Source organism: Pseudonaja textilis, chromosome 8 (assembly GCF_049901715.1).
Source record: "Pseudonaja textilis isolate UNSWEBS1 chromosome 8, rPseTex1.2, whole genome shotgun sequence".
Taxonomy (NCBI): Eukaryota; Metazoa; Chordata; class Lepidosauria; order Squamata; family Elapidae; genus Pseudonaja; species Pseudonaja textilis.
In genome coordinates, this window is record NC_141997.1 from 13,541,021 (window position 1) to 13,565,819 (window position 24,799).

At 39.7% G+C, this 24,799-nt stretch overlaps 2 protein-coding genes and 1 non-coding gene across 7 annotated transcripts in view; 1 reads left to right on the forward strand and 2 right to left on the reverse strand.

The window, feature by feature from the left end:
• STS (steroid sulfatase) overlaps window positions 1-20,269 on the reverse strand; it is a 241,759-nt gene extending 221,490 nt beyond the window's left edge. For 2 of the 5 annotated variants that reach the window (XM_087938374.1, XM_087938375.1), the window contains exon 1: window positions 19,855-20,170. Coding sequence is in view for 1 of the 5 variants with exons in the window: in XM_087938373.1 (XP_087794499.1) it covers window positions 19,855-19,868 (14 nt within the window). In the remaining 4 variants the exon portion in view is untranslated. Of the gene's footprint in view, window positions 1-19,854 lie in introns of all 5 variants that reach the window. The other 3 variants (XM_026707342.2, XM_087938372.1, XM_087938373.1) reach the window with 3 other exon arrangements.
• On the reverse strand, window positions 19,062-19,241 carry LOC148125120 (Nuclear RNase P). Its single transcript, XR_015744595.1, has one exon.
• The window catches only part of PUDP (pseudouridine 5'-phosphatase), a 37,383-nt gene continuing 32,360 nt past the window's right edge, over window positions 19,777-24,799 (forward strand). The window contains exon 1 of the mRNA XM_026707347.2: window positions 19,777-19,885. Within this exon, the coding sequence (XP_026563132.2) occupies window positions 19,813-19,885 (73 nt within the window). The 5' untranslated portion in view covers window positions 19,777-19,812. The remainder of the gene's footprint in view (window positions 19,886-24,799) is intronic.

Sequence of the window (24,799 nt, forward strand, 5' to 3'; positions counted from 1 at the left end):
GCATTTTCCCTCGACAAGGATAGCAAGAATGTTCAAGAACAAATCGGAAAAATGTTGGAAATGTCATCAGAAACCTGGTTCATATTACCATATGTGGTGGACTTGTGAGGATGCTAGAAAATACTGGACTAAAATCCGCATGTGGTTGGAAAGAATGACAAAGAAACATATAGACTTGAAACCGGAGCTTTTCTTATTGGGAATCTTACCAGATGTTTATAGTAAAGATTTGAAATATTTGATTGTAAATGTATTAACTGCGGCTAGAATTGTATTTGCAAAAAATTGGAAAAATGAGAAAATTCCATTGCAGGAAGAAGTGATTAAGAAAATATTGGAATGTGCTGAGATGAGTAGATTGACATTTGAAATTAGAGAGCAAGAAGATAAACAATTTTATACAATTTGGGACCTTTTCTATCAATGGCTGGATGATGAAATACAAAAATAGAATATTTAGAATGTTAGGCAATAAGGAATATTATTGACTTTACTTTTCTTTTTTCTTTTGTTATTTGACATTACATTTATAAAATGTTTTTTTTCTTTTTTCTTAGGATAGAATTGGTATGATTATATGATTTGTTATAGAATAAATTACTTAAATTATAGTTATCTCATAAGGCATGATTGAATAAAAGTAAAGTCAAATTTTTTTTTTTAATAATGATATGAGGATATATAAGTTTGGATTGATAATAAGAGTTATTATGTAATGTAATTGTAATTGTGACTACGAAATGAATGCACAAAACTGATGAACCAACCGACACACTGTTTGTATATAAGTATGGATGAGAGCTGATGTTTTTATGTTTTGTTTGTTTGTTTGTTTGTTAAAAAAACAATAAAATTGTTTTCAAAAAAAAAAAAACATTCCAACCTGGAGATTATGTTTATTTATCAACTAAATATATAAAATTACACTTAAATAGTCAAAAATTAGGACCAAAATATATTGGACTTTTCCAAATTATGAGAGTGATAAACCCCATAACTGTAAAACTTAAACTACCACCGTGGTTACACCGAATATATGCTGTGTTTCATGCTGTGTTTCATGCTAGTTTACTGAAACCTGTAGAACACATTAATATACCTCAACTTAAAGAATCTGTACTAGCTAAAGATGTGACACATGCTGAAATTGACAAAGTCCTAGATTCCCGGATATGTAGAAAAGTGTTGCAATACTTAGTGAGATGGAAGGGGTACCCTGAAACAGAGGCAACCCGGGTAAAAGTATCAGATATATGTGCAAACAGACTGATAAGGCAATTTCATGTCAAATATCCAGATAAACCTGGACCACAAGTAGAGAAAGAAGTTGTGATATAATATATATTGTTTTATAGACTGGGTCCTGGTAGAGGGGGACAACACACATGTTTGAAACAAAGCCCCGTCGATCTGAAGAATGGCAATCTCCTTCATCGAAATAAATAATATATTAATAATACGCGTGGTATATTGAAAATGCTGTTTGGTTAAGATATTCACATTAACCACAATAAATGTGATTGAATTACGATGAGTAATCATAAATAATAGTGGTAATCAGAGGTAATAAAGGCAATCATGAGTAACAGGGAGTAATGAGGGAAAATCATTATAAATACCAAGTTCTGGAAAACTCAGGTTAGATCTGACTTTATTTGCCTAGCTATTGTCTTGGAATCCTTGCGGAGGAAGGAATAAAAAAGCTTTTGTTTTACCAAATATTGAAGTGAATAGTAGTTGAGAATAGATATGGCTTTTATATATTTCCTGTGCTTATAGTAATTCTGCAATAAAAACAATAAGAAAACATACTGAAAACATGAAGCATAAAAGATCAAAATAATTGAGATTTTTCACTATTAGCATCATCTCCTTGAAATAATAGTTCTTAGTTAACCTTTACTGCAGCATTCATTGTGTGCAATTATTTTGATAAATACTATTTTTGAGACAGCATATTATAAAATATACTAGTATTATCTTATCTGGGAACTGCTAAATCATGGATGAATGATGAAAAAAATGTCTACCTATAGGATAGACTGCTGTTGTGTATCAGTAAAAGTTGTTTAAAAATATTCTAGCTAGAAAGAGCAACCCAACAACATAAAGAATCCAGAGGCATTCCCCAAATAAAGGCATACTCCTCAAGGAACCATGTAAAATTTATCCCAAAGATAGATGAATACCTAAACCAGATCTTACCAACCACACTTTCAATTAAATAAAAATTTAATTAACCTTTATTCCTTGTCCAGTTCATTACTGGACTACCTGAATTTAGCTGAAAGATAAACAGTCATCAGTGTATTGTGTTATGAATATGAACATAATTTAACACTTGCATATTTTCTATGGAAGCAGAAAACATTGTGGTATTCCTATAAAAGTTATCAGAAGGTCAGTATAAAAATACTACTTCCTAACCAATGGATCTTTTGAATGCAGAGCTAAGGTTTTTATTTGCAGAGGAGAGAGGATTCAAAGGAAGAGAAATGGTACCACAAGACAATTCAGAAAAATCATTTCTCAAATGTTATAAGGAGATATAAGTTTGTAATCAGAAAGTATTGTGAAGGTATTTTAGCCAAAGCTAGCAATCTACCTATTTTTAAATGATATCTTATAATATCAAAATGTTTGGCAGTTAACTGAAAAGAACATTTGAACATAAGTTGAAATAAAATGTATACTTAAATATTGTAGCTCTGTGATATGACATACAAATATTCAGTTCAGGTTATTCTTGATAAACAAGTAGAGAACTAAAAATCTTAATAAAACCATATAATAAAACCAAAATAATGGAGGCAACATAAGAGGCTGCACTTGGAGCTGATCTTTACTTCTGAATGAGAAAAGGAACAGGACCACATCTTGGCTACAGGTGTGAATCCATCTGAAAATGGGACCACTTATCCCACATTAGTTTATCAATTAGGATTTACTCTCAGCTGGAAGCAACTTGGCCCACCATGAGCAACGGGAAACGGAAGAAGAGGGAGCGTCCTCTTTCAGCTGCACAATCCTTATGCAACCCTACCAAACAACTTAAAATGGATGATTTTTTAAATGATATTCAGTCAACAGTCGTAAGTAATAAATTATCACCTTCACCTATTAGCCTTTCTAACAGATACGATCCACTGGAATGGGACTTACAAGCTGAGGTAGAGAGCTCACAGCTTCCAGACATTTCTGCTTCTTTATCAGGGGAGTCTTCCCTCTTTCAAACAATAGCTGTCGGTGTTGCCGCTGAGGGTTTGTTGCAACAAGAGTACAAAATAAAAACTTTTATATCTAGGCAATGCATGCTGACGGCACAGACAATGCTGACTACTTTTGAGTTTTTAACTGAGGTCAATAATAAAGTGGATTCATTAAAAGAGTCAACTGTTAAGTTTGCTGATCCAAAGATGGACGCTAACTTGGGTTTTACTAAAAGTACAAAAACTTGACATGTCATCTACTCCCTCACTTAGAGGTGCATGCTAAGCAAGGTTCTCTCTCCCAAGAAGTTTCGGATAAAAAGCACACAAGTTTTAACTGTTATCTACAGCGGCATCGGATTATCTTACAAATTTTAAATACCCAAATGAATAAAGGAAAGTAGGGATTTAGAAATGCGGTTATTCTTTCCCTTAGCCAGCTTCTTCGCTGTGAAAGGCAGTTGGAATGGCTTCCCTCCCGAGGGGCTTTTAAATGTATTTTGCTGACTTTTAAACAACCCACTGTAGCCAGTATGCTGTTTAAAATGAATTCCTTACTTAGTGAATTTGGAATTTTTCCTATTCGCGTGTTTACTAAGGAGGGTATCAGTCCTTTAATAACTCATATTGGCAAGAAGAGCACTGCTTTCCGCAAGCCTAACTGCAACGATTTTAAAGTTTTAACTCTAAGGATGTTATTTCCCCTGCACCCTTGAGAAGTGGCAACTTGAAAAATCAACCTCCTATCCGGCAGCGTACTGAGATACTGGAGTCAAGCCTGATTAATTCTTTTTGTACTTTGCCAGAGCTAGAACAAGCGGGAATCATTAAAAGATTACACGACTTGGGACACTTCTGGTTTGTCGGCTTCGGTGACAGCAGGGATTCGCTTTCTCTGCGATCCCTGCTGTGCTAGCCGCCTTGGTGCCTCCGATCCTGACGGATTTGGAGGCTAAGGCTGCCCTGTTGGGGCAGCTGAAGAAAGGGGGGATCCGGACAGGGGTTGAGGGGTATCACACACACCCCAGCCGGCAATAACCCCCTTCTCTCAAGACGGTGGAGCGGCGGTCTTTATGGCCGCCATAAAGAAGCCGGCAACTGGATAAAGAATGTGCAGGAGGAAGGAGTTTTAAAACAAAAGTTTTTTCTTGGTCGAACTGGGACCTTAAGGACATATTTAACACCTGGGAAAGTATTGGCTTGGACGCTACAATGTTCCCGATTGATGTTTTCAGCTGCGAAGAAAAGTGATGAAAAGGGGAAGTTACTTTCCCTCCCTTATGGAATTAACAAATGGACCCAGCCTTTTGATAGAAGGTAAAACCTAAACTCCTTTGTTATAAGTGGGAAGGGAGAGGCTTGGAAAAAAAAATCTTTACTCTAAGACTTTGCTGGAGGAGATGCCTTGAAGATAAAGAGAATAGAAATTAATTCTAAAAAAGATTTAAAGCACAGACTGGATGTTTTTTCTTTCCCTAATTTGACTTCACCCCTAGAAGAGAAATTGTAAAAAGAAGAAGCTTGTACTCTGCCTGGACTGTTTGATGACTGCGGGATTTTGGGACTTTTGGGAACTGTTTTAAGTTTGGAAATAACTGATTGGCTTAATAATAAGAAGAGGATACAGAAAGAGAAGAAGAAACAGTTCAAAATGGCTCTATCTCTTGATGAACTAAAAAAACAATATTTAAAAATAAGGAAAGAAGGCAAAGATGTTATGGGAGAAGCCCTTTGTTTCCTAGATATGGCGCTTGTCATGTGTCAGCAAATTAAACAACAGCTGGAAGAAGCCAAGGAAGAAGAAGCCATTTTTAATGAACTAAATGGTGTGACTAAGAAAGAAAGGAGAAAGAGAGGAGCGAAAAGGAAGGACTTAAGAAATAAAAAAATATTTATGAAAGAGAAAAAGAAGATGCAAAAACAACAGAATGCTAGAAAGCAAAAGGAAAGAGGAATGCAACAGAAAGGGGAAACCAAGAAGGCAGAGGTTTGGAGAGGAGGGGGTAAAAAGTTTAGGCGGGCTAAGAAGGAAAGGGAAAAGGGGGAAAAAAGTTACAAAGGTATAAAACAAGATGGAGAAAATAAAATTTTTTTTAGGGATAATGGGTAATGTATGGGTTTTTTTTTAAAAAAAAGGGGGATTCTGCAAAGTACACATGATTATTGTAATAGTGGTATTTATACTATAAGTAGATAATAAGAACTTTTTAAGATCTAATAAAAGACTAAAATATTAAGGTATAACTTTAAAACGTTTAATAATGAATGATATTAAGTTTTAATAAAATACTAAAGGGAATGTTTAAAATATTAGTTTAAATATAGAGTTTAATGGATTAATGTGTTGATCGTTATGGATTTATTATTGTAGTATTGGTTTCTGAAATAGTAGAATGTACTAAGCAGAATCTGATTGGGATTTAGGTGTTATTTTAAATTTTAATTTAGGGGAATGATAGAAAGGCATCATACTCTGATTAGTGATTCCAGGGGAAACTATTCTTTTTTAAATTGGAAATGAGACAGATGTAAATGGAGAAATGGACAAAAGATATAAAAATATAAAAATATTTTTCTTTAAAGCAAGATTAAATATATAAAACAGAATTAAGATGAGGCAAAAGTGGAGAGGAGTTATATAATAGATATAGAATGGTAAACAAGATAGGTAATGGTATATAAGAAGAGCATGAATTCAATTGAAGTCCATACAAAAAGAGGTAATCTGGGGCCAAGTTACTTTCTAAAAGAAAGTTTTATGTTTTTATGTTTATGTCTTATGTGTGTGTGTTTAATTAAGAATTAAATAATAAAATCTCGGAAGAAGACTAGATGAGAATAATTATAAACAAGCCAGAGGAAAATATAAATGTGATGATTGAATAGCAGATAAATTAGAAAGGAAATTTGATTGAATAATGATTAAAGAGAAACAATGTGGAATTTGGTAAAGGGAATTTACGTGTTTATATGGAAATGGGATAAATTATAAGTATGTGATATAAAACAATATGTTACCTGCCTTGTAAAGATTTACAATGGAAAGAGGTTTTATGTTTTTAATGTTTAATGATGTTTTGTTTTGTTTGTTTGTTTGTAAAATCAATAAAACTTGTTTAAAAAAAAAAGATTACACGACTTGAAGGATCTTTTAGAAGTCACACGTAAAGCTGCAAAACCTTCCATAGAATTTGCTATCCTGGTTGCAGATGTTATTAATGCTCTTTCTGAGAATTCTGATGAAATTCCTCTTCATATAGATGCTACAAATAATAACTCTGTAAAAGAGGTGTACAGGCGAGAAGAAAGGAGTGGTTGCTCAATTACTGTGGAACAACAAATAGAACAACAAATAGAAGATGACCTTGGAGTAGGTTGAACTGCGTCATAAGGAGGTTCCCACCTGCTCGTTGCTACTCCCTTTGGTCTCGGACAGTATCCCACTGGGCCAACCTACAATGATACCTTTGCAACAGGCTGTTGGCCTTCAGAAGCATTTGGAGCCTGTTTACCAATTTGGCAGTAGTGAAGGCAAACACCTAACAAACCAATGCATCTTTTTTGACTCTGAGGGAATCTTGGATAATATTATTCCTGTGGAATAACTGGAAAATGTTAGTGTCCCTCACAATGCTCACATTAATTTACTCCCTATAATGACAAATGACAAGGAAGTAGATTATTTTCACCTATTGTCCTGGAATATTGCTGGCTGGAAAGCCAGAGCCATGGATGGTGACTTGATAGAGGATTTCTTGATAAACTTTGATCTTATACCCTTCAGGAGACCTGGCTGACCACGGATGAAGAACAGATCCATCTGCCTGGCTTTGATTCGTGGTCTATTCCTGCAGTTAAATCTAAGACTAAAGGAAGGGCCTCTGGAGGCTTGTCAATTTTAGCCAAAGCAGAGTTGGGCTGGCAAGCCCAGAAGCTCAGCTTTGGTGATGCTTCTGCTTCTCATTTAATTGTCAAGTTCTTCTATGGTTCTTTCAGATTGATATTGCTGAATATATATATCCCTCCTCGCTCCTCCCCTTATCATACACCTAATATCTGGGCAAATTTGGAAGAGACAGTTATAAAATTAAATGCCCAACACTCTAATGTTACTTTAGTTTTGGCAGGAGACTTTAATGCCAGGGTAGGGGCATCTTTACATAACTTTGTTTATTCTGGTGTTATTCCTGACGATTATTTACTAACTATTCCTCCCTGGCATTCCAGTGATTACAAAAGAAATATTGCAGGTACACAATTGGTTTCTATGATTTATAACTGTAATCTCTATATTATAGGAGGTAAGGACTATAGTTTTATATATCCTTTTACTTATCACTCAAGTAACTGCGGTAGCGTTCTAGATTATATATGTGTTTCAAGAGATTGGGCATTGGTTCTTACCTGATACGCCCCTTCTCAGCAAGCCGCGAGGAGCATCCAGAGAGTGGGAGGTGCTTCTGAGTCCTCTTCTCACAGGTTGAGCTTCAATTGAGGAACGCTCCGCCCCCTCACGTGGCTCCATGCAGCATTCCCCAGTTTTTGCGAGGACGAGAAGGAAAGGCTATGTACTCATCCTAACGAACTAGTGGATCCTTGTCTGAAACAAGTTCACCCACCAGACGGAGAAATTAGGGTGGGGCTGGATGCTCCTCACGGCTTGCCGAGAAGGGGCGTATCAGGTAAGAACCAATGCCCATTCTCCCTCGAGCTGCTCGGAGCATCCAGAGAGTGGGACATACCAAAGCTTGGCAGTCCTATGGGAGGGACTCCGTCTGGGCCGGAATCCCCTCCGGGTCACTGATGACCCTCTGTAGGACTTGTCGGCCAAACGAGGCCTCCGCTGAGGCATATACGTCTATTTTGTAAAGCCTAATGAAGGGAGACAAGGAGGCCCAGGTGGCTGCCTGGCATATGTCAGTGATTGGGGCTTGTGTGGCCCAGGCTGCTGAAGTAGCTGCACTCCTAGTGGAATGAGCGGTGATTCCACTGGGTGCGGGGAGGGATTGTGATAGGTAGCATTTGGAAATAGTTGCCCTAATCCAGTGGCTGATGGTTGAGGGGGATACTTTGAGCCCCAATGACCTGGGCTGAAAGGAAAGGAAAAGGGATTCTGACCTTCTCAGGGGTTGGGTGTGCTTAATGTAGATGCGCAAGGCCCGTCTCACATCTAGGGTGTGCCAAAGAATTTCCCTGTCCCTCGAGGGTCTGGAGCAAAAGTTTGGTAGGACCAATTCCTGCGACCTGTGGAAGGTTGAGTTGATCTTGGGCAGGAAGGTGGGGTTGGGATGAAGGACCACCCGGTCGGCGTGGAACACGCAGAGGTCCTTCCTAACCGATAAGGCTGCGATCTCTGAAACTCGCCGTGCAGATGTAATGGCCACCAGAAAAACTACCTTAAACGTTAAAAATTGAAGGGAGGATTCCCTTAGGGGTTCAAACGGGTGCCTTGTGAGCGAAACGAGGACCTTGTTGAGGTCCCAAGTAGGGTATCTGTGAACGGTCAGAGGGCACAGGTTGGTGGCACCTCTGAGGAAGGCTCTGACCCGAGGGTGGTGGGAGAGGGAACCGAAGCTGTCACAAGAGACAACGGTTGACAGGGCTGCGACTTGCTGCCTCAGGGTGTTAGGGCAAAGCCTCTTGAGCAGGCCCTCTTGGAGGAAATCCAGAACCTGGGCAATAGAGGGGGAGAGGCGGTTGACTTGGGACTTATGACACCATCTGCAGAAGCCATTCCAAGTGGCATCATAAATCCGTGTGGTTGAGGGCCGCCTGGCGGCCAGGATGGTGCCAATTACCTGACTGGAGAACTTCTCTTTCTTTAAATGGTTCCGCTCAACCTCCAGATGGCTAACTGGAGCCATTGAGGGTCCGGATGAAGAAGGGGCCCCTGAGAAAGAAAGATCCTGTCCGGGGGGATTCTCCAAGGGGGCGCTACTGAAAGGTTGCGGAGGTCTGCAAACCACGGGCGCCTGGGCCAATAGGGGGCCACCAGCAGCAGATCCGCCTTCTCGAGTATGAGTTTCTGGATCACTCTGGGCACTAGGGCTGGGGGGGAAGGTGTACAGGAGCCCTGGGGGGCAGGGGAAGCATACCGCATTATGGTTCTCCGACCCAAGGGACGGGTACCTGGAGAAGAACCTGGGAAGCTGCGCATTGGACGGGGATGCAAAAAGGTCCACCACCAATAGACCGAAGATTCTGGACGCCTCCCTGAACAGGGATGGGTAGAGGTCCCATTCTGCCTGGTCCACCGTGGCCCTGCTCAGCCAATCCGCCTGGATGTTGGAAACTCCGGAGATATGGTCTGTTCTTAACGAGAGGAGGTTGGACTCTGCCCAATGACAGAGACGTTCGGCCTCCCTCATCAACTGAATAGACTGGGTGCCCCCTTGCCTGTTGATGTGTGCCTTGGCCGTAACGTTGTCCGTGAGAATGAGGACATGATGTCTGTGCACCTGAGGGAGGAAGTTTCGCAGAGCCAGATGGATGGCGTGAAGCTCCAGCCAGTTGATGCTGCATCTTTGTTCTATCCTTGACCATCTGCCCTGTGCCGTGAGCAAGTTGATGTGAGCGCCCCATCCGGATAACCTGGCGTCTGTGGTAAGGGTAAGCCTCTGGAGCTCCTTGAAGAGATGGCCCTTGTTGATGGCGGGGTTGGTCCACCAGAGGAGGGACGTGAGGACCTGTGGAGGTACCTTGACCCTGGATTTTCTAATTGCTTCTTCCAGATCTTTGGAATGGGAGCAGGAACCACTGCAGGGATCTGCTGTGTAAACAGGCCCAGGGAACAATGAAAATGCATGAGACCATCTTACCTAACAATTTTGAAAGGTCAAGTAAGGATACCCTCTTTGATAGCCTAATTTGTTTGACCAAACTTTGGATACTGAGGAACCTCTCTGAGGAGAGGAAGACCTTTTCTGAGACCGAATTGATTACGGCCCCCAGGTGAGTAATTTGGGTGGAGGGAGCCAGTTGGCTCTTTTTCCAATTGATAAGGAACCCGTGGGCTTGGAGGGCGGAGAGAGTAGCCCTGGTGTCCCTCTCTGCCTGGTGTTAGGAGGAAGAGAGGATGAGAATATCATCCAGATAGCAACGGAGGCGTACGGGAAGGCTTCCGAGGTGAGCCGCTAGAGCCGCGAGGACCTTAGTGAAGGTCCTCGGAGCCGATGCTAGGCCAAAGGGGAGGGCCACATATTGAAAGTGAAGGTTGTTGTAACAGAATCTGAGGAATTTGTGGTGGGAGGGCCGGATTGGGATATGTAGATAGGCTTCAGAAAGGTCTATAGAGGATAGCCAGTCTCCCTGCCTGGTACCCAAGAGGATAGATTGCAAAGTGTGCATCTTGAATTTGTGCTGAATTAAATGACGGTTAAGTCGTTTTAAATCTAAAATTGCTCTCCATCCCCCAGAATGTTTGGGGACCACAAAGAGGTGGGAGTAAAATCCCCACCCTTGCTGGGCTGGGAGAACGGGTTGAATGGCCTGAATGTCGAGGAGATGTTGGATGGCGGCATCCATCAGTTGGCGTTTGGCAGGGTCCCTTGAGGGGAGAATGTCATGAAGAAGTCAGAGGGGGTGGACTGAAACTCAAGGGTGAGACCGAACCTGATGGTGTCTCTAACCCAAGCATCGGAGTTGGATGCATCCCATTGGGCGGCGAAGTGTCTGAGGCGGCCGCCAATGGGGAGGGAGGAACGTACTTTATCTGGGACAACAGAAGGGTCTTCCCCCTGATCCCCTAAAGGGTTTCCTATAGTTGCCGCCCCTTCTGCTTCTGTCGCCCATGTCGGTTCGATCCTGGGGTTGGGATTGGAAAGAAGGGGGTCTCGGGTATCTGGGTGGAAAGGGGGGCTGATAGAAGGGACGGGGGGAGCCTCTCTGAAAGGGCTGAGGGCCTCTTGGTTCTGACCTCCGAAAGAGGGAGGGAAGAAATTTTTTCTTACTGCGGCCGTCAACCAACAGGGGATCTAAGGCTGGGCTGAACAGTTTGTCTCCCTTAATGGGAGCGGTGGCCAGTTTAACTTTATTTTTAATGGCCGCCTGCCAGTGTTTGAGCCAGAGCAGGTGGCGGGCTGTAACGTGTGAAGTTATAGCTCTAGAGGAAAACTTCACTGATTGGTAGGTGGTGTTGGCTGAGAATTCCGCTGCCACCACAAGCTTGGCTATATCCTGATGTGCACGTACGTTGGAGGAGGGGAGATCCTGCTTCAACTGGCGAAGCCACCGGATTGAGGACCTGGTTATCTAATGGCCCAAGCATCGGATAGGTGGGCACGGCGTAAGGCCAGTTCTGCCCGTTTGTCCTCGGGCTTCAGCGCCTCCAGGGCCTCACTGGGGGTGGAGGAGGACGCTAGGCCCACAATGGGCTGATCTACCTCAGGGATGTCTAATAGACTAACAAAGTCCGAGTCGAGATTGAAGAATCTCTTGTTCTGACTGGAAGGCACAGCGCGGGGCCCGGTGGAAGCCAGCTGCTTCGCCACAAGGTCTGAGAAAATGGGTGGGGCCGGGATGACCTCGGCCTCCACCATGGGCTGCTTGAATATGGAGTCCTCTGGGGCTTCCGATGTGGAGGGGGCAGCGGAGGGAGACTGGGGAAGTAGGCCAGAAATGTTTTTGGCCTTAAACAGAAGGGATTTGAACATGTGAGGCTTGAACAGCCCCACGAGTGGAGGTTGGTCGGGGGAAAGCCCTCATCCTCCGACATCTCCCCCTCGCTCAGTTCTCCCTCTAGGAGGGGCTCGCTGTAGCAGGAAGATCCCATCCGGGATTCCTCTTCCTCTTCCCTGAGATAGTCAAAGGCCCCTTCCTCCTCCTCCTGGTCCCTTTCCAGAAGAGGGCTATCCCTCTGTAAGAGTACCTGACCAATAGGAGGATCCAATCTTGGAAGGGATCTCATGGACAGAGACTCGTGTCCGGGGGCTCTTGGGGAGGAGCCGGGTCTGGACATTTGTTGCAGCCCCTCTGCAATACCCTGGCGGATAGCCAGTTCCATCCATGCTTTGATGTGAGCTGGAACCTCCATTGTGGAAGGATCCTCTTGGCACAGACTAGCGGCCATAGGCATGAAGGTGGCTTCAGGAGTCTGTCTGGTCGGTGGTCCCAGGACCTGATGACCCTGAGGGGAGCTGCGCCTGGATCGGGAAGAAAGGTCTGGAGGGGGGAGTTGAGTAGAGGTGGAGGGAATGGAAGGAGGGAGGGCTGGAGGCACCTGAGGTGACTCCCTGGAACACCTATCAAACTCCTTTTCCAACACCTTATGGCGCCTTAAGGCGTCTCGCTGGGAGGCCTTGGAAGGTTCCTTAGCCTGCCTGCGCAAGTGGTAAGACTTCGATTTAGCCTTCAAAGAAGGGCATTTAGAGGAATTTTCATCCGCCATTTTAATAAATGAAAATGTATAAATTTCACTAGAGGCGGTTGGCTCACCTAGAGTTCGGCCTACGACCAAGGCCAAATGATCTCTGAGCTGGCCCGCACCCCCTTTTGGAATTTAGTATATACTATGAAGCCAGGAGGAAATTACTTGAAGATAGCCAAATGATATTATTATTATTATTATTATTATTATTATTATTATTATTATTATTATTATTATTATTATTATTAAAAGTCTTTTTATTTGATAGTCGTTATGATTGAATATTAATAACAAAATTATTTCTTTTTTTTTTAACGATAATAAGGTTAAATAAATTGGACTGTACAACTATGCAAACCGGAAAACAAAGGCTAGCTTGAGTAAATGACCGAATTTGCCAAATGAACGCCTGAGGCCTGTAACAGAGAGGCCTAGCAGTAGGCCTCCAGACAAAGACTGGAGCGGGGGGACTGCTGAACTTCGCTCTGAGTGGAGCTGCGGGAGGCCAACGAACGTGCTAGACCAGGTTGGTCGAGGTAGCACCCAGGAGTAGAGCTCGTGACCCAAGGGGTCAAATGGGAGCTGAATCAACCGCAGCGGAGTAAGGAGAATAAAGGAAAAATGGCGCCCAACCACGAGGCAGCACCAAGATGGCGGCCGCGAGCTGAGCTACCGTCGGGGCCTCTCGGGATGGAAGGGAGGGCTCCTCTGACTAGCTCAGCATGCCTAGAGGGGCTGTGAGGAGGAATTTAGCCCTTCCCAACGGTCGTCGTTCAGGTGTGGGATAAACCAGCAGCGCCCTTGGGTGCGAATTTAGCAAGCCGCTGAGGCGGCGCAGAGGCAGAGATGCGAATTGATGGGGGGGCTCGCACGAAGCGCTGCGATCCCACCCGCTCAAGCCCCTAGGGGCGAGGGAAAAACCTCCCCCTAGGTCGATACCCTTTGCGCAGGGGCTAGGAAGGCAAAAGCAAACCTGATTTCTTGCAGAATCGATAAATCAGTAGCAACAGGAAGAAAAAAAAAAAACCTGAGTTAGCCAAGGAGCCTTTTTGTGAACAGCCTGTCTCTCCGAGGCTGAGCAAAAACTGGGGAACGCTGCATGGAGCCACGTGAGGGGGCGGAGCGTTCCTCAATTGAAGCTCAGCCCGTGAGAAGAGGACTCAGAAGCACCTCCCACTCTCTGGATGCTCCAAGCGGCTCGAGGGAGAAAAGCTTGAGAGGTTCACAGATATACCCCCATGTGAGGGAAGGTAGTGATCACTAACCAATTTTAGTTTTATTTCAAGGCAGTTCAGATACACGGAGAAACTCATCTTGTGGCAAAAGGTTTTTTGCAAACCTGGAAGTGAGACAAGATAGAAAACTCAAATGGGCCAAATTTGATACTGCGGCATTATCTATTTTTTTGGATTCTGCACAACCTCAGATCTGGAGAAGCTTAATTTCTCATCCATCTTCAGGCTCAGATAATATTATGGTCCATTATGACGATCTAGGTCATTCATTGAAGAAATTTCTTACTGTCAAACTTCCGATAAGAAACCGCCAACAAGTTGGGAGTTAGCTGGTTTGATTCTGACTATTCACACAGTAGAAAATATTTGAGAGCTGCAATGCGTAGGGTTCAGCGATGTCCCACCTCAAAAAACTATAGCAACATGTTGAAAATTAGGTGTGATAATAAGAAATTGATAGCATCAAAGAAGGCTTCCTTTAGAACTAAATTATGGTCAGACTTGGAAATTTGGGCAAAAGGGTCAAATTCAGCTTTCTTTTGGAATGCTGTCTCAGGTATATTGAAGGAATGTAAATTTTATTTTGATATTCCCATTCCTGCTTCAACCTGGGAGAATTTTTATTCTAATCTTCTTTTTAAATCCAATCAGGACTCTATGCATACCCAAAGCAATGATTTATTAACTTTAGAAAATCTCCCTATCTGGCCCCCTGTTTCTGTTTCAGAAATTAAATCCATTATTCGATCATTAAAAGTTAGTAAGGCACCTGGTGAAGATTTTTTGCCCCCGGAATTATTTAAGACTTATATGGACTGGTGGGCGCCTTTGTTAGCAGGGCTATTCTTTTATAAATAATACTGGCCACATACCTGTGGGTTGGAAAGTGGCCATTATTGTTCCCTTACATAAAAAAGAAGATAGAGGCAATCCAATTAATTACAGACCACTAAGCCCAATTGGAATTGTTGCTAAAATGTATACAAAGCATTTGTTGAGCAAAATTGAAATCTGGGTTATGGAGAATCATCTTTTGGTGGAGGAACAAGCAGGCTTTAGACCAGAGCGATCTACCATAGACAATTGTTTCATATTATATCACTTGGTAACAAGGTATTTAAAAATGGGTAAGAAATTATTCACTGCATTTATTGATCTATGTGCAGCTTTTGATTAAACAGAAATATCTTGTGGAGGAAATTGGCGGACCTGAACATGAAGCCCAGACTCCTTTTTCTGGTTAGGGCCCTCTACTCAAATACCCATGTGAAAATCCGTACTGGCGTAAATGGAGCCCTGTCTAAGAGCATACCTATCAATATTGGCATAAGACAGGGCTGCATTTTAGCCCCAATGCTTTTCAATCTCTGTGTCAATGATTTACCAGGATTCCTGCATGCAGTAGATTTGTATATGCCAAAGATTCTTGATAAATTTATTCTCTTTTATATGCCGATGACATGGTATTAATGGCTCATTCACAAATAGGCCTGAGGAGATTGTTGTATAAGCTGAATACCTATTGTACTTTGAATTTCTTAAATACTAATAAAAGCAAATCCAAAGTGTTGGTTTTCAACACAAAAAAATAGGAAATATAATTGGCAGATTAAGGGGGAGTCAATCGAACCAGTAAATTCTTACACCTACTTAGGAGTGGTCTTTACTAATACAGGATCTTGGTTTAATCACTTTAAAAGTAGTGCATTAAGAGCTGAGATAAGCACCAAAAGATTATATAAATTATTTAACCATAATTACCCAGGCACTTTGATCCCTATGTTGAAAGTATTTAGGACAAAAATAGTTCCAATGCTGGCATAGGGTGCAGAACTGTGAGGTTTAAATAAAGCCTCCCCACTTGCACAAACACAGACCTGCTTTTTAAGTCACTTATTGGGGACTGATAAGAACACTTCTGCTTCAGCAGTCAGAGGGGAATTGGGTATCCACTCCTTACATAGCCACTTAATAATTAAAACATTTACATACTGGCTAAAGATACAATCAATGGATTCGGATAGACTTCCCAAACTATGCCTAATTGAACAGTTAAATAAGTTCCAATTTAACTCCTGGGCCAGTCAACTCCACAGAGCCATCTTAAGACATGGGTTTTCTACCCAATATTTGTCAAGGGCTTCCCAGGCAAGGGAAATTTTTAAACAGTCTTGGATATTAGTGCCCAGGCTGACATGGAATTATTAGCAAAAAACAGATCTATAAGATGGTTGGCTAAGAATAAAAACATCTTCCAACCTGAAAAATACCTTTCAATGGGTATGCCACAATCACAGAGAAGAGCCTATACCAGAGCCAGATTTGAGTTACTGGATTCCATGTCTAGCCATGTACCATACCACGAGAGAACCTACCTATGTGGTTCATCTGCCATTGAAGATATTTCCCACATCTTGTTCAACTGCCAAATATATGCCCCTATTAGGCTTAAATATTTATCATTTCTATTGGAAAGAACAGCCCACTGGGAATCAAACCAGATTGTTATATTTCCTCCGGGCCTCTAATGTACACATCGTTCGTAGGACTGCTAAGTTTATAATCAAGGCAGCAGTCCTAAGAACACAATATATTGAACAAATTGGTGTATCCTGCAAGGGTGATCTATTATCCGATTTCTGACTCCCTGGTTTTCCACATATGTTTTCATTACTGTATTCTTATATATCTAACTTATCTGTATTCTGTCTTGTTATATATTTACGTTATGTTATTGATAAGGTCTTATGACTATTCAATTAAATAAACAATACAATACTGAGTTGGAAAGTCACTTCATGATGAAACATATTTTTATAATTCTTTTCTCTTGGTCACCATGAATTGGTTAATTGGTTGCTACAGCAAAGAAGGAACAGGAAAAATAGTTTGCCCTAAGATGCATTATGTATCTCACAGATTATCAGCAGATGCTTTATTTACCTATAAAAGATCATCCTGATTTGAGCAGGAAATGTGATGGCAGTCCTTATGGAATGATCTGGCCACATATACTCATAATTTTAACTATCCCGTTGTTGATTGGCTATACATGGGACTTCCTTGAAATAGCAAATATAGTTGCACAATTGCTGACAAACCAGCACAATAACATTGATACGTAGGAGGCACAGTAGCTGCTAATTGGTTTGCAAATGCAAAATAAAGTGCTGGCTATTACATGTAAAACTCTGATTGCCAAGGGTATATCCCGTCCCACTTCCAAGGGTATATCCCGTCCCACTTTGTTGTGAGTGAGGAGGCAGACATAGAACCTTTCTAAAACTTTTTCTGCTTTTCTTATTCTATATTTTGTTTGGTCTTTAATATGCATAAGCAACAATAAGCAACAGTACAGTAGACACCTTAAGTATTGAGTTAAAACTGAAACCTTAATTGCATAACAAATATGATGTATGTTGCATTTATTTATTAATGACATACTTAGCTTTAAATGCAAAATTTAAATAATTCTATACTTAACAATACTGACATTTCAGATACTAAAGGTAATGTTCATGATTTCTTTCTTCATCTCTGAAGATTTAAAGATTAGTGTTAATAATCTCTAATAGTGTATAAATTCCATAGTACACAAATAACATAGTGTACTACTTGTTTTATACATAAATGTGTACAATAAAGTAAGATACAGAAAAACAGAGATGGGGGGGAAGGGAGGGAGAACAAGGAGAGACTATCCTGCTTAAAAAATACAGGAGATGTTTATACTCAGTAAATTCAGCAAGAGGGTTCCATCATTCTGGAATAATCTCCATCCCATCTAAGATTAGGATGTTTCATTTCCTGATGACATTTCAGAAAAGAGTAAAGAGTGTATTTTTTCCAATAGATGTTTAAGATGGAAGATACATTTTATTATTAACATTGTTACATGGTATTTTGTATTTTCATGTTTTCTTTTGTTTTGAAATGTAAATTGCCTAGAATTTTGATAGTAGGTGGGATGCAAATTCATGTACAATATAGGCAGGCCTATTTACATGTATGCATTCATAAAATAGTTAATTAACAAAATAAGTAATTTTATGCCACTACAGTAGTTTTAAGAATGATTAATTAGTTCTGATAATCCTTAAACTTACATCTTTCTTGCTCTAAGGGAAATGGCTTTGATTGAAGAAGGAAAAATAAAGAACTCTTAATTCCATTGAAATTATGCATATACAAACACACACATGCCCTTGACAACTGTAATAAATCTGCATGTTGTTCTCATAACATTTCATCAATAGATCTAGTAGACACTAAATGTAACTATAATCTATGTAACTATTATATTTTATCTTATTTGGGGGCAATAAAGTCAAAAGCTGATTTCAAATCCATTCTATCACAAATAATTTATATATTTATTTCCAGTCCACAGAACTAAGGAACTTTTGAAATATTTTCCATGCTCCCATTCCTTATGTGAACTGGAAATAAATATATAGCCTCTTATCTGACCATAGCATAGTCTGACGGTCTTCCTTCTGTCTCAGTTCAGAGAGATGTAACTTAGTAATATAAATATACATACAAAGAAAATAGGACATATTTATAGTAAAATATCATCCACACAGTCCCAAAGGTGGTTTTTCTGGAGGCAACTGGATTTTTTTCTTTTGAAGACATTTTGCTTCTCATCCAAGAAGCTTCTTCAGTTCTGGCAGGATAATGGGGAATGGAAGGATTTATATTCCTTGTAGACAGCTGGTAGTTAGAGGGTCGTTAAAGCACTTGGAGGTTTATGTGTCCTCAATGCTCCTTGTTCTTGTAGCCTGCAATTTTTCCTCTGGAAATCCATTCCTACTCCCACACAATTCAAAGGGTATTGTCCCAAATTGTATAGCTAAAGGACTAGAGAGATTCTATGTTATCCAGGTCATGGTTGTCCAAAAAGTGCTTTTTTATGAGGCAACTGGACTGTTTTTTCTTTTCTCTCAAATCACCTAGAGTTAACCCTAAACTGAAGTATTCCATCTTCGAAATGGTCTTTGAAATAAAGAGTGCAGTCTTAATAGTGACATGCAGCTTTGTTCCCTGCAAAAAATAAGATTACGTCTCCCGGTGCTCAGTATTTTTCATTTTTTTAATTCCTCCCCTTTAAAAGGAACTTTTCAAATTTAAACTGCCATTGCTTTTAAGTTAATACCATAAAGGTATTGGGATCAAAGCGATTCCGATGCTTATAGGAGGACAACACGGAGTTTTAATGCTACTTATTTTGTTTCCCACTTCGGGCCAAATCCTATGTGAATGTCTTTTTCTGTCTGGGTGCATTGCTGGGATTCCTGGGAACTCCCCCACCTTCAGAAGGTGGCACCCCTCTAGGGTGGCAAACTTGGCCCTTCTCTCAGACCTTCCCAGAGGCGGGACAAAGGGTGATGGACACCCAGCACGTGGCCTCTACGGAGAGCTTCCTCTAGGACTGAAACGCCTGACTGAATTTCCAACTAAATGTTTTCTTAGAAAACATAAACATAAAACATAAATGTAGATAAATAAATGTTTTCTTAGAAGTCTTTACGAAAAGAGAGATCCAACGAAGCAGCGTTATTCAATACCTGCGGCTTTTTTGTTTTTTTGGTTTTGTTTATGTACCTGCAGGTCATTCATGCTTGTGTCTATTGAATCGCCCACCGCTGCCTTCCTCGCAGGACTTGCCTCCTGCCACCCTTTCCTATTTTAGTGGTAAGACCAGAACAATAAAACCCACGAACGAAGCTTCACCGCCCACGCCTCAACACTGAAAGAAAATAAACGTGGTGCGCATGTGCGGCGGAAACTACTGCTTTCGCCGCGCCCTCGCTTCCAATCCTCACTGCCCTTCGCTGTCTCCCGCCCCCAACCAATATTATTCAGCCAGAGACCGGAGAAAGTCCAGACTACTGCCACTCCTCTTCGTCCCCCTAAGCCACGCCCCTCTTGTCGTAGCGCATGGGCAGAAAGGACGCCCTGCCTAAGCTCTGTTCTTGGCAGAGATCGCTGTTGCAGCGCAATGGCTACGTGCCACCTGCCGTCGGTGCAGCCTGTAACTCACCTGATCTTTGACATGGACGGTCTGCTTCTGGGTGCGTAATTTACGCTTTGCTGTTTTGCATCCGCCAGCTGGGCAATCCGGTTCGTGGCGAGAGAAGGCCGCGGATTAGTTCTGCTCTCTGGTTGCAGGACTGGAGCCGAGTGCAGCTATTGCTTCGTAGTTGTGTGTTAAAGGCGGCGATTTCCGCCTGTGGTTTCTCCCGCCTCCTTGCTAGTAACTCAGATTCTGAAAACTGCCCCTGCAAGCGTGCACACACAAACACGAATGTCCTTCTGCTGTAGAAGGAAAGCACAAAGCCAACAGGCGGGCTACGATTGCTTTATTTGTGGAGCCCTCGGTCCAAAGTACAATTGAGTGGTTATACAACTTGGCATGACGGTAACAGTCTTCCTTTCTATCATCACGTGGACGCTTCAGATCGTCTTCATGTGCACAGCATTTTGTATAGAAAAGAGAAAAAAACAACGAGTTGAAGCCTTTTAAGAAAAATGCAATCCTTAAGACATGAGTGGGCCTTACAGTAATTTTAACTGCCTTGTTTAATAAAAAGGACTGTAACCACAGTTCACTTTGTCCAGGATTGCACTGAATTTTGATTACAATTTTGATTCCTTTAATTCGGTGTTTCTGAATGTCAGCAAGTTTTAAGTTTTACAAACTTCAACTCCAAGATAGCTGGTTGAGGAATTCTGGGAGTTAAAATCCACACGTATTAAAATTGCTGAGGTTGACAGACACTGAAGTGGAAAGTTTGCTAAATAGGATCGCAAGTGTAAGTGCATATAAGTGACAAATATTAAAATGATACATATTAAATACATTTACATACATATTAAAGAAATTTACATAGTACAAATTTGAATGGCATTTAATATAGTCAGAGAGGTCTGATTTGATAATGTTAGTAGAAAGATCTTTTTATCTATATTATTACATCTTTTTTTCTTTCATTTGTCTATTTACAGGTAGTCCTCAACTTAGATCACAGTTGAGCCCAAAATTTACATTGCTAAGTGGGACATTTGTTAAGTGAGTTTTGCCCCATTTTACAACCTTTCTTGGCATAGTTGTTATGTAATCTCTGCAGTTGTTAAGTGAGTAACACAGTTGCTAGGTGAATCCAGCTTTCCCATTGACTTTGCTTGTCAGACAGTTGCAAAAAGCAATCACATGACCCTGGAACACTGCAGCTGTCATAAATATGAACCAGTTGCCAAATATCTGAATTTTGATTATTTGACTATAGGGCTACTACAATGATTGTAAGTATGAAAAGCAGTCATAAGTCACCTTTTTTAGTGCTATTGTAATTTCAAAAGGTCACTAAACAAATGGTTGTAAATCAACTACCTATATTTATTGGAACTGTAAGCACAGTAAACAGACTTTGAGATCTTAGTTTAATAAGGCACTGATCTACATTATTGGGCCTTCATTCATCAAATCAAATACTTTATTACTGACCAGCTTCTTATGATTAGATATGGATATTAATTATACAGTAATATTTTACACTTTTGTTACTGTAAAAATAATTTACAAAAACTTTTAGTTTTCAGACATGCTTTAAAATACTCTTACCCATTTCTGATGCTGCTTGTGTACATTTAAAACATTGCATATAAAATTAGTCTGTCCTTTTGTAAAAGTGAATTTTGAATTTTGGTATGTTCTTCATATCTGAAATTGTTCAAATTAGTTTGTAGAATGTGCCCTTTGCGGAGCCCTATTAAATACATTGCCACAGTAATTTTCTTTTACACTCTTTTTGTTGACATTAGATCTGAATAATTTATTAATCTCCTTTCCTTTTGTTGTACCCCCTTTCTTGCTTACCTATATTCATGAAAATGCCGCAAAGAGGTAGACTTTATGTTATTGCTAGGCTGCTTCATAGTAATTATATAATCTATTTTGAAATGATGAATTTGTAAAAACCGCTATAGTTCTGCAATGATTTTTCTTTATTGTTATTGATGTTTATATTTTTAACCTACTATGGATTTTTTAACTGTTATGGTGCTATATAGCTTATAAACTGGTAACTCAGTAGATAATGTTGGGGATAAATTTAGTAAATAAAACAAATGATAACATTGCTTCCTTTCCAAATTGTTTCTACATTCAGTAATATTTCTACCCATCTATGTGCAAAGTTTTGACAAAATCATTATTCTACTCATTCAAGAGTTTATAAAATATAGTTAAAGAATGAATTTTTGCTAATTTTTCATTTGTGTACTTACAATGTTTATAGGAAAAGCTATGCTATAGCGTTTTAAATTGTTCATCATTACTGCTTTAAAATATTCAAATTCTTAAATGATGTACAAGGCATTATTTATTGATTTCTTAATTGTATGTAACTCCAAAAAATCATTGGGAGTGTGTTTCATAAAAAACGGTTAACAATCAAGTGAAGTTTTAAGGCAATTCAACTGGCTAAAATGAAGTTTATTGATCACTTAATGCAATACATTTTTCTCTGAAGGCTGTTGAATAATACTATATAATAATTTCGTTTTTTGTGACTACTTCAATATAACCCACAGTGTCTTGAACCCTGAAATGCATATCACTTAAATGAAATCTACCAATGGTATGGGGCAGGTACATGTCTATTTTCTTTACTAAAACTGTGGTTATAGTATAAAAGACACATTTTTCTAAATCAACTATCTTGTATTAAATACCTTCTACTTTTAATGCTTTGTTTTTTATTGCTGAGTGCTGAAGATTTTAATATGACTGTTAAGGATCTGTTGATATAACATTGACAATGAAATAGCTGTTTTTAATTTATAAAGCACTATTTTTATTTTTTATATAAGTTTGCTAGGCTTAAGCTATATGGAGATATTCTTGGGGCATCCTTGCCAAATAGTAAATAACAGGAATTGTTTTTTTTTTCCCATGGTTTTCCTTGTTTATGGAGTTGTAAAATTAAAATATATTTAGAATCCAATAAAATAAATATAATTCTATCATTCTTTTGGCTCTTCTGATTATTTTGTTTTGTTAATGTAATTGGTTTTTATTTTATTTAGATAATTGTGTTCTCAGATTTAGTATACTGATATCTAAGAACTTATTCATTCCTAAAATTTTAAATTATATCATTTTCAATCAAATATTAAATATATAAACTTCATTTTATTAAATAGTATAAACACGTTCATCTAAGATCAAAACGAAATGCAGTCATTTTCTATTTTTTGAGATATCAGTGAAGAATGCAAGAAGAGATAAAGTTTGCCCTTCTACTCAGTTAAGTAAATCAGTGGTCTTTATTTTTAGGCAGAAACAATGCTTTCTCAGCACTTAATAGCCCTGTATTCAGAATTAGGTATTGTAATAATTTGTACCGTCATTTTCCCATCATGTCAACTTCTTGACTGCATCATGTAGAACTGTCAAATGAACAGGGGTTTTTGGGGGGGTCCCCCCTCCTTTTGTATCCTCAAGCTTGGTCCCTATCAGAACCAATACATTTGACCTTGTGCTGACTGAGAAAAACGTAATGATGCTTTACGTTTTTCAGCCTCCTATGATTATATTGAAAAGGTACTTAACTCTTTGATATTGTAAGTATTTTATGAATTATGGAATATTCTTTTAATTTACAGAATAAAATATAACTATTTTTGGAACCTTAATATAACTGAATATAAAACTTAAATTAACAGTTTAGATCAGGGGTGTCAAACTGTATTTTTTTGAGGGTGGAGCAGCATTGTAGTTCTCTGCTGGCCAGCCAGGGCGCGAGAGATGGGACAGTATCCTCACCCCGTTTGGGTGGCAGAATGCTCCAGGAGGCCATCCAGAGGCACCGTGGGCCAGTCCTTTGGTATTTCCAAGCTGGCCCTGTGGGAATTTAAGCACACTTCAGGCTGGATCTGGTCCGCAAGCCTTGAGTTTGATACTTGGTTTAGAATCATCCAGCTTAAGAGAACTCTGAAACAGCAGATCCCATTGAACAAAAATACTTTAGAGAAATTCAGTGCAGAGAATTTGAATTTATAAGCAGATACTTACTATTATGCCTTATGCTTTGTGGGGGTTTTTTGTCTATAAAATTAAAAGTCAGTAGTTATTTTTCAGTTGTTATTATATGCACTTAAAGAGGCATTTTAAAAACTAAGCTAATGGGGAATACCTAATTTGGTCTTGTCTAGACCATTTCAAACATATCCTAGCATCGTATTATTTGGAAAATTTAAAAACAAGCTGGGTTTTGTGAAAGTGTACTTCTTATGCTGTACAAATATAATTTTACACTTTTTTTCCCTAGAAGCATGTAAGAAATCAGTGGTGGATTTCTTTTAGATATGTTAGGAAAACATGAAAATTGTATTTTCATGCATTTTCAAGAAAAATAAGATGTTGAAAGATGTAAGTTTTCTGAGAAATCAGATGAAGTGACTTATTGCTACAGATGACACTGACATAATGTACATTTCTCAGTTATCTGGTCCATCTGTTCTGTACAAATTGTATATTTCTGATTAAGTATCACAATAGCAGATTAAAAGCTGGTTGCAGTCTTTAAGACTGTTCCCACTTTATATTATACATTATGAAAGATCTGAAAATAGGTTACTTGGAAAAATTGAGGGAGCAGTTGAAGTTGAATATTTGGTCAATTACAATTATTCTGTCTTTGAATCTTCAAGGTAAAACACCTTCATGATTTTGAAATTTAACAATCTACTAAACTAGCGTTTCTCAACCTTAGAAACTATTTGAGAAATAATGTACTAGAAGCTCATATTGACTAGTTTCTAGCTATAGCCTTTTATCCCTTCTTCTTAAGTTCAAGCTTCCTTCAGTAACAGCTGTCCAATTCAAAAAAATAGAATTTCATCATTTTGATCTTAGATATCATTGTCTCCTCTAAATGCATCAAAAACTAATTTTAAGCATTTCAAGAGGATAGGGGTATTTG